Here is a 15810-nt window from a genome sequence, read left to right as displayed (position 1 = left end):
AGCATGAGATTGGTGCTCAGGCTATGCTAAAGAAACATCTGGTGATGGAGCAAGCTCTTGATGACTATGCGGAAACCATCCATCAGCTGGCCAACTCCAGCAGGGATATGGTTTCTAGAAGCCACCCAGAGAGGTAGGTAGATGCCAATTACTTCTCAAAAGCTACGGTTGTTCTAAACAAATGAAGTAGAGTTTCAAATAACTCAAAAGTAAATTTGTTTTTGCCTGATTTTGTATGCTAACCATATATTACTAAAGTCTGTAGTTTTAAATATAAGACTTTGTTACATTCACACTAGGTGCAATTAGATGCATTTATATATGTGATTAAAATGGTTTTCTAAACAGAAATATATGCATCTAATGATTTCCAATAGCTCTATTCACACCATGCATTCAGTTGCTTTTATCTGCAGTCAATTAAGCTGCCTTTAAAAAAAATAAAATAGGAGGCAGGTGTGTTTAAGAGTTTATTTGAACCTCTAAGCGCACCACACGCAAAACACAATGCAAAATGTGTTTATTTGCTGAATTCTTATTGGCTACTTCAGTGGACTGTTTCAATGGACAAAGGACAGATGCATTTAAACGCATATTCGTGTAAATGCGCATCATTTGAAGCATCTAGATGCATAAGCTGAGCGTCTGTCCTGACAGATTTTGCAGACCAATCTCTGCATAAAAACAAAAAACAGTTGTAAAGGATTTCTGTACAGGATTGTAGTAATTCTTGGACATGTGGCTTATACTGCCGCCTACAAGAGATTTCAACACTAGCAAAAATAAAAATTTTAGGCCAGCTCTTGTATAACCCTGCCTCCAACCATCATGCCTACATCAGTACATAAGGCCAGTAACAGAGGGGTGGGACCTGTGTCCCTCAATGGACTTTAAGAAAAAGATTTGATGACGAGTACCAAAATCCTTTTTTGTTTTCTTTTGTGTCTATTGAGGTGCACAGGATTGTAGTAATTCTACGACATGTGGGACGTCCAAAAGCAATCCAACTGAGGGTTAGGCAAAGCTGTTAGAATAAACACCTGAATGAAGGCTTGATGGAGAAGAATTTACCAGTTATGGAAAAGGACATGGCCAAGGAAATAACACAAAGGATCAAACTGAGGTTCCAGATCAGGACAGATGATCCCAGATGGGGAAACTGGTACCTAAAGGAGTGATGAGCCTTAACTAACAAAGTAGAGGTCATCCAACCATTGTTTGAGGGGAAAAAAAGGTGAAATGACAAGTAGCCATACAAGAAAATAACTTGGGTCAGAAATTAAGTTGTTCAACTAAAAGAACGTTACATTACGTTGGTAAAAACCTAACTCTGGCATACCAAACTCTTATTTTGAGGGAATGGAAGTTGGGTTAAGACGGGTATGTCCTCAAAAAAATAAACCAACCAGGGGACCCTTGACTTTAGAGAGAGGAGGTCAATAACAAAAGGGATATTCCCAGATAGGAAATTCATCTCTAAAAGACATAGGTGTGGGTATGACAGCTCTTTGAGCAGTAAATTAAAATGGTTGAGAAGCATAGAGAGATAATAGAGTTCTGACTGCTAACTTTCCAAGGAGGCAAAGAAGAACTAGGGATGGATGCTTCCTTGCATGTGAGGAAGGAAGAATCCACAGGTAAATCACTGCTGAACTGAGGGACAGCAGATTCAGAGATCCAAAAATTGTCTGCTTTGCAGAAACAGACTGGATGAATATTGTTCCCAGGGTAAAGGAGTTGAGGAAAAGGCGTCCAACCTTCTAGGGCACAAGGAAAAAAACTGAGGTATGACAATTGGAGATGAAGTTGTATGGGCGCTGGCTTAATGATGTTTGTGTCGCAACTCCTGTAGACTGCAGAATAACCCACATGCCCAATAATTACTACAGTCCTGTGTCCCTAAATGGATGATAAAGAAATCCTATTTTAAATTTATACATTTACGGAACCCTTTTATAATCTCCCTGGTCATTATTGTAGATGGGTGAGTGTACGTAGTCATAAATATTTTAAACAACCAGCTACCTTGGTCTATTTGTTTCCCTTATATCTCTGCAACATGTTAGAATGATGCTTTTTATTTAATTTGAAATTTTGTGTAGATCTATAGATATTTTATATTTATTTATTTATTTTTTCTTTATGCAGTGACCGCATTACCTTGCGTCAAGGACAGGTTGATAAGCTATATGCTAGTCTTAAAGACTTGGCAGAAGAGAGAAGAGGGAAGTTACAAGAACACCAAAGGCTCTGCCAGCTAAAGAGAGATGTAGAAGACCTGGAACACTGGATTTCAGAACGTGAAGTGGTAGCAGCTTCCCACGAGTTAGGGCAAGACTATGAACATGTAACAGTAAGTTGTAAATCATTTGCATTTTGAGCATCAGAATAACTACATATTTGGGAGCAAGCAAAAGTTTTGCCGACTTCCATCGTCCAATCATGTGCAACCAAAAGTGCTTTATTTTCCTTGCACCTGATTGTGTATTCTTTGCATACCACATTCACTATACTGAGGGAAAATTCCCTTGCTTTAGTGTACAGGCCATTTGCCTTTACTAAATCTCTTTCTCCTTGTCTTCCAGATGCTGAGAGATAAGTTCCGTGAATTCTCTCGTGACACCAGTAATATTGGCCAGGAAAGGGTGGATGCTGTCAACCTCATGGCTGACGAGCTTATTTCATCTGGACATTCAGAAAATGCAACTGTTGCTGAATGGAAAGATGGCCTTAATGAGGCTTGGGCTGATCTCCTAGAAATGATTGATACACGAAGCCAGATGCTAGCCGCCTCCTATGAGCTCCACCGCTTCTATCAAGATGCTCGAGAAACATTGGGTCAGATACAAGACAAACATAAACTGATTCCAGAAGAGACTGGCAGAGATCTCAACACTGCAGAAGCTATGCAGCGTATGCACACAACATTTGAACATGACATTCAAGCTCTTAGTGCACAAGTAAGTCACATATAACTTTTCTTAAAGCTGGCAGTTTTATAATTGAAGTGCATCTATCATATAAAATAGACCCTTGTTCAATGTAAACTATTAATGCTGACATAGTTTCAAGAGTAGACACCTAGAGGTGTTTTCTTGTACTGTTGTTACTGTAACAGGGCACCCTCTGGTTCTAAGAGCTCTTGTAAAGCTACGTAAATACCAATTTATTTCTCTCATTGACAAAGTCTTAAACCTTCGTATTATACTGCCACTTACAGATGGACTTGGACACTGGTGTCCAAAAAAAGTGTAGACCATAGCCCCAGGATGCTTCAGTAGGCATGTTCTAGGAGGATGTACTGGAAACTACATAATTTACTTCTCTGACCACCATTCCCCTTTCCTGCTGGTTTTGTCACAGAAGGGTTAAAGAAAAACTCTGGGCAGAAGAAAACAACCCTTGCATCGGTGCTACCCCCTGCACTGCAATAATTAATTATTAACTTTACCCATATCTTGATAACATGACAGTCGCCTGCTACTATATATCTGGGTTTTGTCAATATTTGAGACCTAATTTCCTACCCTAAGCTTATGCCTTGCTGTTGCAACATGCCTGAAATGTAAGAGTGTGTGTGTGTGTGTGTGTGTGTGGGGGGTGTGTTTGGGGTACATTTCCGCTGTATCTAGTGCCCACAGCTCACTCTACTAACTGCTCCAGGGCTGCTTGCAGCGTGCTTGCTGACAAGAGTTTTCTTGCCCTCTGCTCTTGGCATCCATCACATCCTCATTGCCCTCTTTAGCTCTGTCGGGTGTAGCTGGATCCTTTTCCCTTTCAGCTTAAGTACTACAGTCATGCAAGACTTTGACCCAAATCACCCAGTTATTTGCCGACACTGATTACAGAAGCCACAAGCATTCTCCAGCTCCCTCTTTTGCAGATTGCATATCTGATTAGCCCATGTCCTTAGTGGCTTCCAAGCCACTGGCTTCTGCAACTCTTATTCTGAGTAGTTGGGAGTCCTTGACTAAAGCTTACCCTTGAGGTGTCGCAGTTTACTGCTTTACTCCAAAATATAAAGGAGACTGTTTTGTCTCTGTTTGATACAGTGTTTACCGCTGTGAAAATTTAGGTTCAGATTGTTGCTTATACCAGTGCTCTTTCTCGGCTTATGCTGTTTCAAACTTTCTCTTTGCATCTGCTTTTCCAGATATTTATCTTTTGGAATCATCCTGATTAAGTTTTTGCAACCCCCTATGTGTTTGTTTTTTATTTTTTTAGGTTTATAAGTATGTTTCCCGCCTTAACAAGGTGCTTATTATGTCCGTTTCTGGATGTGACTTTACTTTGTCAAACCATGTCTGACTGGTCAACAACTCTTTAAAAGGTGCTTCCCAAGCCCAGTATTTTCTTACAGACCAATCTCTTTGCTCAATGCAGATGCAAAACTGCTGGCGAAGATCTTGGCCTTGAGATTGAATACTGTTATCCTCCAGCTGATACATGGAGACGAGTCTGGGTTCATGCCGGGCATGGGTACTGATATCAATCTCCGAAGGCTTTTTACAGTTTTGGATGGTGCCTGCCAGCTTGGCTCTAATGGAGTGGAGGTGGTCTCATTAGATGTCGAGAAAGCTTTTGATTCTGTGGAGTGGCTGTTCCTCTGGGCTGTGTTGGGCAAATTTTGGTTTTGGTCCAACTTTCCTTCGGTGGCTTCAGATGTTACACTCTGCCCCGACATCACGGGTTAGGGTTAAAGGTTGCCTCTTGAGATCCTTCAACCTTTCTCTGGGTATGCGGCAGGGTTGCCCCCTTTCCCCTGGCCTATTTGCCCTAGCTCTGGAACCCCTCGCTATCATGATACGGGATGCGGTATGGGTTCGGGGCCTGCTACTGAGCGGTATAGAGAAAAAAGTCTCCCTGTATGCCGACGACACCCTACTTTTATCTCTGTGTCTCTCCCCGTGTCTCTTGTGGTTTTCCTGTTTTGTTTTGTGTATCTGTTTGTGTAAAAGTTTAAAAAAAAAGATTTGTTGAAAAAAAAAATCCTTAAAAGTCTGGGAAAAAAGTTTTTTTTTTTAACGTTTTTTTTCTCTTTTTTTATATTTTATTTGTGAGGCGTTAGGGCTACATATTTATATCACATGTGTGTCTATCTGTCCTCTAAAAAACAATATATAATATGTGTGGGTGCACTTTGTAAGAAAGTATATTACTGACGTGGAAGAATCACACAGCAAAAATGTCAAAAGTGTGTCAGTTATTTACGAACAGAAACTAAAAACAAGCTCAGTCATGAAGGGGTTAACCACGTTTGCATTTGATCTTTTATAGAATGTGTGGAGCAGATGGCTGTTGCATTAAATTTCACCTGTGATGGTTTCTCTCGCATATGCTTAGGGCACTTTGACTAAAATGCTAGACTTTGGAACCCTTGTGTGAAGAAAAACAAAACATTCACATGGCCTTCAAGGGACAGCATCTCTTCAGGCCAGCTCTTGACAAGATCACGAAGAATGATGCTGGTAGCAAGAGCAGCCTCAGTAGAGGAAGTCGAAGAAATAGATTGTGAAGTCTTCGCCCTCTCTGACTGTTAAGAAATGTACATTCTGAATGTCTTCATTCGGGTTTCAGAAATTCGTCGGGGAATCTTCTAAATCTGTCATCACTTTTCTTCACCAGGGAAATTTTCTGGATCTGTGCACATCAAACATGCTGTTGCCCCCAGCTTTCCGGCGCATCAGGCATTCCTACACTTTGCTGTGGGACCCCTGAAATACCAGTTTGTGGCCCTGGCCTTGGACATCTCGTCTGCAAGGTGATTGGCCCACTACTAGCACTGATGTGCTCTCGTGGCATCCCCATTTAGGGATACTCAGATGGCCTCCTGCTGAGAGAACGGTTGGCGTGGGTTATTTGGAACAATGCGGCTTTGACTGTCCAGACATTACAGCAGTTCGGGTGGGTCCTGAACCCCTCAGAAATTGTTGCTGGACCTCACTCAATGTTTGGAAGTATCTGGATCTAGTCCTGAACACAGCTAAGGCTGGAGTGTTTGTTTGTTTTTTCACAAAAACTACAGACACTTTAATCTCTGAATTTGAATTCTCTAGTCCAGGAGCTGTGTGACTCTTGGATTTTGTATTAGGGTCCTGGGCCTGATGCTTTGCCCATTTTCACTCCAGGCCACTGCAACACAACATTCTGTTGTGGGACAAGTCAATCCTGTCTCTGCTCAGACTGTTTCATTTATCACTGATGACCAGGTTGCCTCTGGCTTTGTGGCTCAGAAATTTGGCTCTGGAGTCAGTAAAGTCATTTGTTCTTGTCTTTTGCAGGAGCCTTATGACAAATTCCAGCCTACTGGTGCAGGGGACTTGGATGTCGGAAGAATGTCATCTTCTAAACAACATCCAGGAGTTTTGGCCCTCTCTGAAGCATTGGACCATCCTGCTTGTGGGTCATCTGATCCGCATTCAGTTGGACAATTCCACAAAGGTGGCTTACGTCAACCGATAGGGAGAAAGCATAAGTCTAGCCATAGCTAGAGAGGTAGAAGAGATTATTTCCTGGGTGGAACTTCACACCCAAGACCACAGCCATGTATAATCCAGTATATTTTGAAACTAAAAAAAAAAAAAGGTAAATGGAAAGGCAGTCCCTGAGGTGACACATCCCCCACTATATAGTCAGATTTTTCTGACAATTGTTTCTTGGGACTTTTAAGGAATAGTTATTGACGTTTTTTTTTTTTTTTCCAATAGGTTTTTGTCCAAAACTTAAAAATCTCCTTGAATATATGCATTCAATCCCTCATTCTCACAGTATTCCATTTGCATGTCTCCGTATTTAAAGGGGAGGCCGGAATTAGTCTAACACAATTTGGGAACAAATTCACTGGAGGGACAAAGGTGGAAATCTATGATGCACAATAGAAGCCATTTACAATCACAGTATATAATTTCTACATCTCATTCCTCAGATCTAACCAATTCTTTGAGAGTTGGGGGACTATAATGATAATAATGATCCAAGTATACAGAGATAGATAGATAGATAGATAGATAGATAGATAGATAGATAGATAGATAGATATTAGTATATTAGTTATATACATAGTTATTTGTTTACTTATTGGATCATTGACTATCAGGAAAATTTGGCCCATGCACAATTCAGGCGTAGACTGGCAGAGTGCTTCATCCGGAGGGGTTCCAGGACCTATGTCACAGGAGATGCATGAATGTGGACCCCCTGGCATCTAGGTTCAGCAACAAACTGGACAGGTTTGTCTTCAGGTACTGAGATCTTCTAGCGGAAGCAGTGGATTCTCTGTGTGCTCAGTACACCTTGCCAACTTTGTAAGTAAGGTCCGTCAGGCAGCTCTTTGAGCTGCAAGCAGTCCCCAGTTCTGGTTTTTTTTCTTGTGACTGTTAGCATTTGTTCTTCTGTTGCCCACTTCTCCTTTTCTTGGGGTTCATTGAGCGACATAGAGAGCTTCATGGAATGGGTTTCCATTGCCGAGAAGCTGCATCCAAGCCTTACATCACCAAGTGCAATGCAAGGCATTGGATGCAGTGGTGAAAACACGCAGCCACTGGACTCTAGAGAAGTGGAGACGTGTTCTCTGGAGTGACGAATCACGTTTCTCTGTCTGGCAGTCCGATGGACGTGTCTGGGTTTGGCAGTTGCCAGGAGAACAATACTTGCCTGATTGCATTGTGCCAAGTGTAAAGTTTGGTGGAGGCGGAATCATGGTGTGGGGTTGTGTTTCAGGGGTTGGGCTTGGTATTTTCGGGGTAGGTCTTATATTACAGAAATCCCTGAAGATAGCACTAGGTCTTACTTTCGGGGTAGGTCTTACTTTCGTAGTTCTAGTGCAGGGAACGCCTTAAGGCATCAGCATACCAAGACATTTTGGACAATTTCATGCTCCCAACTTTGTGGGAACAGTTTAGGGATGGCCCCGTCCTGTTCCAACATGACTGCGCACCAGTGCACAAAGCAAGGTCCATTAAGACATGGATGAGCGAGTTTGAGGTGGAGGAACCTGACTGGCCTGCAGAGTCCTGACCTCAACCCGATAGAACACCTTTGGGATGAATTAGAGCGGAGACTGTGAGCTAGGCCTCCTTGTCTAACATCAGTACCTGACCTCACAAATGCACTTCTGGAAGAACGGTCAAACATTCCCTTAGACACACTCCCAAACCTTGTGGACGCCTTCCCAAAAGAGTTGAAGCTGTTATAGCTGCAAAGGGTGGGCCAACTCAATATTGAACTCTACAGACTGAGACTGGGGTGCCATTAAAGTTCATGTGCGTGTAAAGGCAGGCGTCCCAATACTTTTGGCAATTGTGTGTCTGTGTGTGTATACACTGAGTGGCCAGATTATTATGACCACCCCATCAGTACATCGTTGCGCACTACCTCAATACTTTTGGCAATTGTGTGTCTGTGTGTGTATACACTGAGTGGCCAGATTATTATGACCACCCCATCAGTACATCGTTGGGCCACCTCGTGACTCCACGAGATGTTGAAAGGTGATGCAAGGAATCTGACACTGCACTGTTGCCCTTCTGTTGTCTTGTACCAGTCTTGCCACTCTCCGTTCTGCCCTAACATTGACTAGTCGCTGACGGCCACAATTCGCACGTTCAGACCCAGATTTTCGGCTGACCAGTCTTTAAACACTTTAACAACAACAGCTGCTCTTGAACATATAACGAATTCTGCTGTTTTGCTGATACTCGCTCCATGACTCTGAGCGCCAACAATCATCCCACCTTCAAAGGCTGTTAAATTGCGTGGTTTACCCATATCTTCAGAAAAAAAATTACTTCTTCTGCCGTGGTAAACAACCTGCTTCCCTATTTATAATGGTCTGGCCCTCTAACAACTTCAGCGTGAAATTATAGCTAATTTGCCTACAAACGTCAGGTGGTCATAATAATCTGGCCATGGGCTGTAAACTTCTGGACAATGTTGCTCATAGTGGACACAGGAATATTAAGATCTCTGGAGATGGACTTGTAACCTTGAACTTGTCCATGCTTTTTCACAAAAACTTGGAATGCAATTATTTCTTACAATTTGGAGAAGGCGACAATTTTTGTCCAGTCCATTCTTTTTTTTTCTCCACTTTTTTGTGTCATGCCAATACAAAATAAATAAAATGAATGCCTAAACATTTGTAATTGCATTCAATTTCTGTGCAAAGTGATGCATTATCTGAAATGCAGGGGTGCCAATATTTTTGGCCATGACTGTATTTACACACATATATTTTTACACACACGTGTGTGTGTGTGTGTGTGTGTGTGTGTATATTAATACAGTCTTGGGCTTGTGATATTCTGTAGGCAAAAACGAGTAAAGAAAATGTTGGAAAAAATTTTGCAAGTCTGTTTTATTTTTCCCAAACCTTCTAGGTAAAGCAAGTTCAGGAGGATGCTTCGCGGCTTCAGAAAGCTTATGCAGGTGAAAAGGCTGCAGACATCCATAGGCATGAACAAGCAGTGACTGAAGCCTGGGGAGAGCTGCAAGATGCAAGCGGCGCCCGACACCAGCTCCTCCTAGACACAGTGGAGAAGTTTCGGTTCTTTAGGATGGTTAGAGATCTCGTGTTGTGGATGGATGATATCAACCTACAGATTGACGCTCAGGAAAAACCAAGGTAAGTCCTTGGTGGTTTTCTTTTTCTTTTTTTTTTTTCATGGTGATTTTAACAAACCCAATGTTTACAATGTCCATTTTTTCCTTGAGCAGGGATGTTTCCTCAGCTGATCTGGTTATTAAAAATCACCAAGGCATCAAGGCAGAAGTTGATGCTCGTGCAGACAGTTTTACTACTTGCATAAACCTGGGAAACGCTCTCCTAGAGAAGAATCACTATGCCTCTGACAAGGTACTTCTTCACATAGAAATATATAATGGAAGGTTTGGAACAACAGCTTTTACCACTACAAACTAGAAGGGCAACATTTCCTTCTGTAGCTACAGTGGGAGAATTAGGAGTTATAAAGTAGGTCACCATATACTCTATAGGAGATGAAGTGGCATAGTTAACAGGATTGTAAAGTAAAGCAAATATGATGGGGTATTTTGGGTACGTGATGTAGTCAAATGCTTCCTTTTATAATGGACAAGGAGAGGTCCTTGATGTGAACTGGCACTGCCTTCTGGTGGCAACACAGGATAGTAGAATCATTGACCTAGATCATTGACCAGGTGTCTGGTCTTTCTCTATGCTATTGTTTAGCGGAAAGAAAATAAAGAAAATATTTTTAAATCGTGTGCATTAAGATTTAACCCATTATATAATACTGTACTCATTTAATATGTTTATACATTTGAATACAACATGCTATGACCACCTTGGTAGCATTACAAGTACAATGTGTATGTTATCTGCTATGAAAGCATACTGATATTGGAAAAATCAGAAAACCAATGTGCATGATTTAGCATTTTAAAAGTTTGTTTCAAGAAAAGTTTTATGGCACCTATGGAAACTATCTAAACATTTCATTAAGTGTAGTGATTTAAAATTGCATTAAATATTCCAACCCCCCCTTCCATTGGCCCTGGCTCCCACTCCCTGCAGTCTTGAAGTGCTTTACAGTGTTTGTAGATACCGAGGTCAGTGATGGCTTGTTTTAAAGCTCAATTACTGCTTAAGAATATTTGTATATCCGTAGCCTTCCCATAGGGTCATAAGATCAGATTTGATTAACAGTAGCTGAATTATGGCAATTCATTTTTTCTGCCCCTATTGTCAGTTTTAACTTTTTTGTTAAGAATAGTTATAGCATATAGATTCTTACCAATCTTTGTCAGTATATTAATTACTCTAACTTTTATGCAAAATTCTATAAATGATGATTACTACCAACCGCTTCCATCCATTTAAAAAAAAACGCATGCATCACTACTCTGTGCTGTTAGTGAGGGTCCTCTCATATAATGATCTAGGGCTGATTGCTAAGACTATGGTTGTTCTCCACTGGCAGCCCAGCCCAGGGGCCACATGTAGTCGGCAAGAGTGTGTATATTGAAGTGGGAAGCTCGGTCTCAACTTTTGGTGTAGCAAAATGTAGAAATTGTTATCCATGTTTTTAATCCGTGCTCTGAGTTGTTGCTAAGTCATATACTTTATTTCTGTTCACTGTTCAGTATCCTAATAGTAGTCTGTGATTCGCAGATCTCTGAAAAACTGGAACAGCTGCAGGAGAGGAGGCAGGAAATCGAAAATAAATGGAAGGAAAAAATGGAATGGCTGCAAATCGGTAGGTCTAAATACTGTTCTCATTATTGTCCATAACCACTGACCGTTCAGGCTTACATGAAACGCTGCTTGGTGATAATGAACTGTAGTGTCGCCATGACTCGCATTATTTACATTCTATTGTACTATTTCCCTTTTAGAAATGTTAACTTATCTTATCTCAAAATATACACCTAATGTTTCTTTTCATTATTACCATGGTAGCCCTTGTCATCCCCCAGGAAAGGCCGGTCATTCCAATACATTCTGTAATCATCAGGAGTTCTGCAAGCCCCATAGTGTTTTTACATAGTTACAATTGACTTAATGGTACTGGTATATTCACAAGCATGTTTGCACCCATACCCTCAAAAAACTATTAACTGAGCTAAATTTGTAACGTATTCTTCTGTGTTATCCATTTATGTTAAAAGAGACATTATCAAAGACAGCAATTGTTTAAAATGAAATTAGCTGACAGGAAGTAAGCCACAAACTTAAAATGTAACCATTCATTCAGAAAGTAAATATCTACACTTGCCGATTCCTTTTAGTGCTTGAAGTGCTTATGTTTGGAAGAGATGCCAACGTGGCTGAAGCTTGGCTTTCCAGCCAGGAGCCTATCGTCCGGTCATCTGAACTTGGTGGCAATGTAGATGAAGTAGAAAACTTAATTAAGAGACATGAAGCCTTCCAGAAAGCAGTATCTACTTGGGATGAAAGATTTTTTCTTCTAGAAAAACTGACCACGGTGAGTCAATAAGGATATGATTGCATAAAAATCTACTTAGCTTGGTTCTTTAGGGAAACTAACCTCTTGAGCACATTTTTAGACAGTCATTCAATGGGTCAGACTTCCCAGTTCTTGCAGGTGCTGTCACAAGAGGAAAAAACCCGAAGGAAATGGGTCACTGTAAATTGGAATTTTTAGTGTTTTATGATGTCATCAATATCCCTATGAAAGGTTTTATTGCTGTACTATAACATTTACCTAAAAGTTTTGATTAGGTTTTTACAATGTTATTTTGTCCCTTAGTATTTTAAATATAAGATTGTCATTTCTTGTACTCGCACCAGAGTCAACTGACTGTAGGATGCATAATACACTACAGTAGCAATACTAGCCAATAATAGTTTTATTTTGTAGTTTTCAGTGTGTTTGTTTTTTAGTTGGAGGAGCATGAGTTGAGAAGGAGGTGGGAGGAAGAGGAGAGAAAAAGACGACCACCAACTCCACCTCCAGCAGAACCAAAACAAGAGGAAATAAAACAGAACCACCAGGCTCTGGAAGACCATTTAATTCCTGCTAGTTTGATACAAGAAAGGTGAGCTGACAAATCCTTGTACACCTAAAAGAGTACTGTTGGCACAATCATTTCGGAGCCTTTCCTGTTGCTGTTAGTAGAAGTGCATAACCCATGGCTACTTTAAAATGTAACTTGTCAGGATATAAATATGGCAGCTGTCATTTCTGAGGCATTCAGATGATCAGAGGTTACCTAAAGTCTGACAGTTGGCTTCTCAATTACCTGACCTTATGAATGGTCTCCCACGTTAAGTGTAAAGCTTTTAAGGCCAGGCAGCTGAGAGGCAGAAACTGTCCCCTGACTCCATAGCCAGAAATGTCAGACTTTTAAAGTATATTTAAACCGAGAACAAAATTGTAATTTGTGTCAACTGACCAGTCCTTAGATGTGGTAGCTGCATTGGTTTACTTTTTTTAATGCGAAGAACATTTTTATCAAGTATAGAATATATCTGTTGATCTTGCTAGGAATTCAGTGTCCTTGTCACTTCCTGTGAAATAAACTGGAAGCAAAAAAAAAATAAAAAAATCTTCATGTGTAAACTACTAATCCCATTATCCCTTATGTAATGAATGCAGACATATTTGAAGTTCAGCATGGGTGGCTACAGTGGCACCATCCATACAGGGGAGGAGTGAGCATAGCCACCCAGGAACAGGAAGTGTGTATTATTCACAGGATTACCTGGTGAACATAAAGGGGGAGAGGGGAAAAGCCTGAAAAAAAAACAAATGCAGGCATCTGAAATAAGAACTGGTAAACTGCAATATAACACACACGTTTTAAGTAAGGCTAAATAGGGTAGATTATAAATCCTACTTAAAATTCCTGCACAATCATATTACCTGATGACTCAGTATCCAGGTTTCTGTAGAAATTCAGTCATGTATTCTCTTTTCAAATTCACATTTCTGGCTCCAAAATTGTGCTGATGTTCCTTTTTTGTGGTTTTCCCTCTTTTCCACCCATGCACTGGTTCCACATTCAAATCTGTATCTGAAAAAGTTTGAAGTTATAAGATCTCAATGCCAATTAAGTGAGGCACAAGCATATCAGTACACCACCCTCGTATGTATAGCTGGCATAGTTAAATGCCTTCATCCCCACTCCTGAGTTCTTCACTGTTCTCTGCTCAGTACTGCATGGCCTCTACATTTACATGTGGGCCATGACTACACACCATCCATGTAGAGCCTATGGGCCACCAGGCACGACTGTACAGGGAAAAACTCCAGAGGGGATGAAGATAAGTATTTAACTAGGCTGACTACACTTGGGAGTTTATTTAAGGACTACTGCACTAACAGTGGAGATCTTTTAAGGGGGTGGGACATTGAGGGGAATTTATAAAAACTGGAGCAGACAAAATCTAGAGCAGCTGTGCATGGTAACCAATCAGCTTTTCTTTTTCGTTTTCAAATCTTAACTTAACAAACTGAAGATAGAAGGTGATCGGTTACCATGCACAGCTGCACCAGATTTTGTCTGCTCCAGTTTTGATAAATTCCTCCCAAAGTATTTAAATGAAGACTGTTAAGTCTACATTTAAAAACAAAAATCACTGTACTGTTTGCTTATTGAAACTTGTATATAGGAGAACAGCACAGGTATTATTAGACAATTCCTCCAGCATGTATCAGAATGGTGTTGAATGAGTGGTTTATTTCACTCAGATCCTTTCCACTAATCTGCCAGTGTAAAGTTTACCACCAAACACCATGTGTTGTATGATTTTGGCTTTTTTGCCCAGTTATTGGTTTTTCATTAACAAGTGGGAGAGCCATTGATAGAATTGGGTGCTGTAGTGTTTAAAACAGGGGTGCCCATAAGATCGATCGCGATGTCCTGTCTTCTCTGGATCCGAGGAAAAGTGAAGCTGCAGTCGGCGGGACGGAGCCGCTATCACAGCAGCACGCCGAGCGGTGAGGAGAGAGCCGCTCGGCTTGGATCTGACAGCCGGCGGCTCTCTCTCTCTTCACTGCACATGCTGCTGTTACAGGGACTCCGTCAACCGAGATCCGGAGGAGAAGCTGAGCCCCCCCTGTGCGTGACCGAGCGGCAGAGGATCGGTACATATCAGTGATATGTACCGGTCCTCTGTGCAGGACAAACACTGGAGCGATCAGCTGATCACTCCAGTGTTTGTAAATAACTGGGGACACATAGCACTATGTGTCCCCAATTATGAATGAACACGATGTGATTTACATCACTTCCTGTTCATTCATGAGTTTCTCAATGGGGAGAAGCACTCTGTACAGAAACTTAATCCTCCTGTCCCATTGCACTCCTGACCGGACAAAAACCCAACTGGGTGGGTGCGGTGGTGACAACGGATGCCTCCGTGAAATGTAGATGGAGTGCGAGGGACTACTTTTATCTATGATATTAAAGTCAATGCTGTTTATTGACTGAGATAACACACATCTCCTTAGCGACATTTCGAGACCATGCGGCCCCATCCTCAGGCGAACTGTTTGAGGACGGGGCCGCATGATCTCGAAACGTCGCTAAGGAGATGTGTGTTATCTCAGTCAATAAATATCACAATCAAGCGGCTATGGTGGATTTGGACGGCAGCTGCGGAACTAATTCAGTAGGCTGTATGGGATTCGGTCAGTCAGGTGACTTCCTACACACTCAGTGCGCTAGGAAGTCGTTCCACATCATGTATCCCAGCCTTAGTTCAAGGAAAGTTACTGTAGTGATGGGGGTCTGATGGGACTGTAGTATGACACAGCCGGAGGAGCTATAGATTGGTATAACTGCACACACAACCCCGAATTGTATTGGCTGCCTCTAACACCCAGTGCATCCAGGCAATACTGTGAAATATGGACTACTGCTAATGCTCTTTATACCTAAGTGACAACAGCTGCGTGGAATTGATGTAAGTAGATAGGCATATAGCGTAGGCATGTAATCTTTAGCAGTATATCTCAATACACTTCATTTGGCATGTAACCCTTCAGTAGTAATTACACAGGCATCTAGCTTCAACATGTACTTATCAGCAGTAGTATCAGGCAACTGACAGGTAGTTCAATATAGAGCTAGAGCCCAGATACTTGCGGTTCAGCTGTTCAAGCTGTGGGGATCAGTCTCTTTCCTGCGTGGCTGAGAGGAGCTGTAGCGAGGAGATGTGCCAGCAAGTGCTGCGATCTAGACTGGGTGTGGGAGCCGGACTGGTTCAGTGGAGACAGTGGAGGCAATTCGCTCGACGTTCCACATTGACTGAACGCCGAGTGATTGCCTTCACTGGGTTTATAAGAACCACGCCGAGCCCAGGGG

General features: G+C 41.6%; 1 protein-coding gene across 1 annotated transcript in view; it reads left to right on the top strand.

The window, feature by feature from the left end:
• LOC108798080 (spectrin beta chain, non-erythrocytic 1-like) overlaps positions 1-15810 on the top strand; it is a 266531-nt gene that overhangs the window by 223005 nt on the left and 27716 nt on the right. The window contains 9 exon segments of the mRNA XM_018569793.1: positions 3-133; positions 2149-2353; positions 2586-2960; positions 9378-9622; positions 9715-9853; positions 11150-11234; positions 11767-11963; positions 12383-12493; positions 15450-15451. Of these exon segments, the coding sequence (XP_018425295.1) occupies positions 3-133; positions 2149-2353; positions 2586-2960; positions 9378-9622; positions 9715-9853; positions 11150-11234; positions 11767-11963; positions 12383-12493; positions 15450-15451 (1490 nt within the window).

Source organism: Nanorana parkeri, unplaced genomic scaffold (assembly GCF_000935625.1).
Source record: "Nanorana parkeri isolate BGI_ZX_2015 unplaced genomic scaffold, ASM93562v1 scaffold1398, whole genome shotgun sequence".
Classification (NCBI taxonomy): domain Eukaryota; kingdom Metazoa; phylum Chordata; class Amphibia; order Anura; family Dicroglossidae; genus Nanorana; species Nanorana parkeri.
This window is presented reverse-complemented; position numbering and strand designations above follow the sequence as displayed.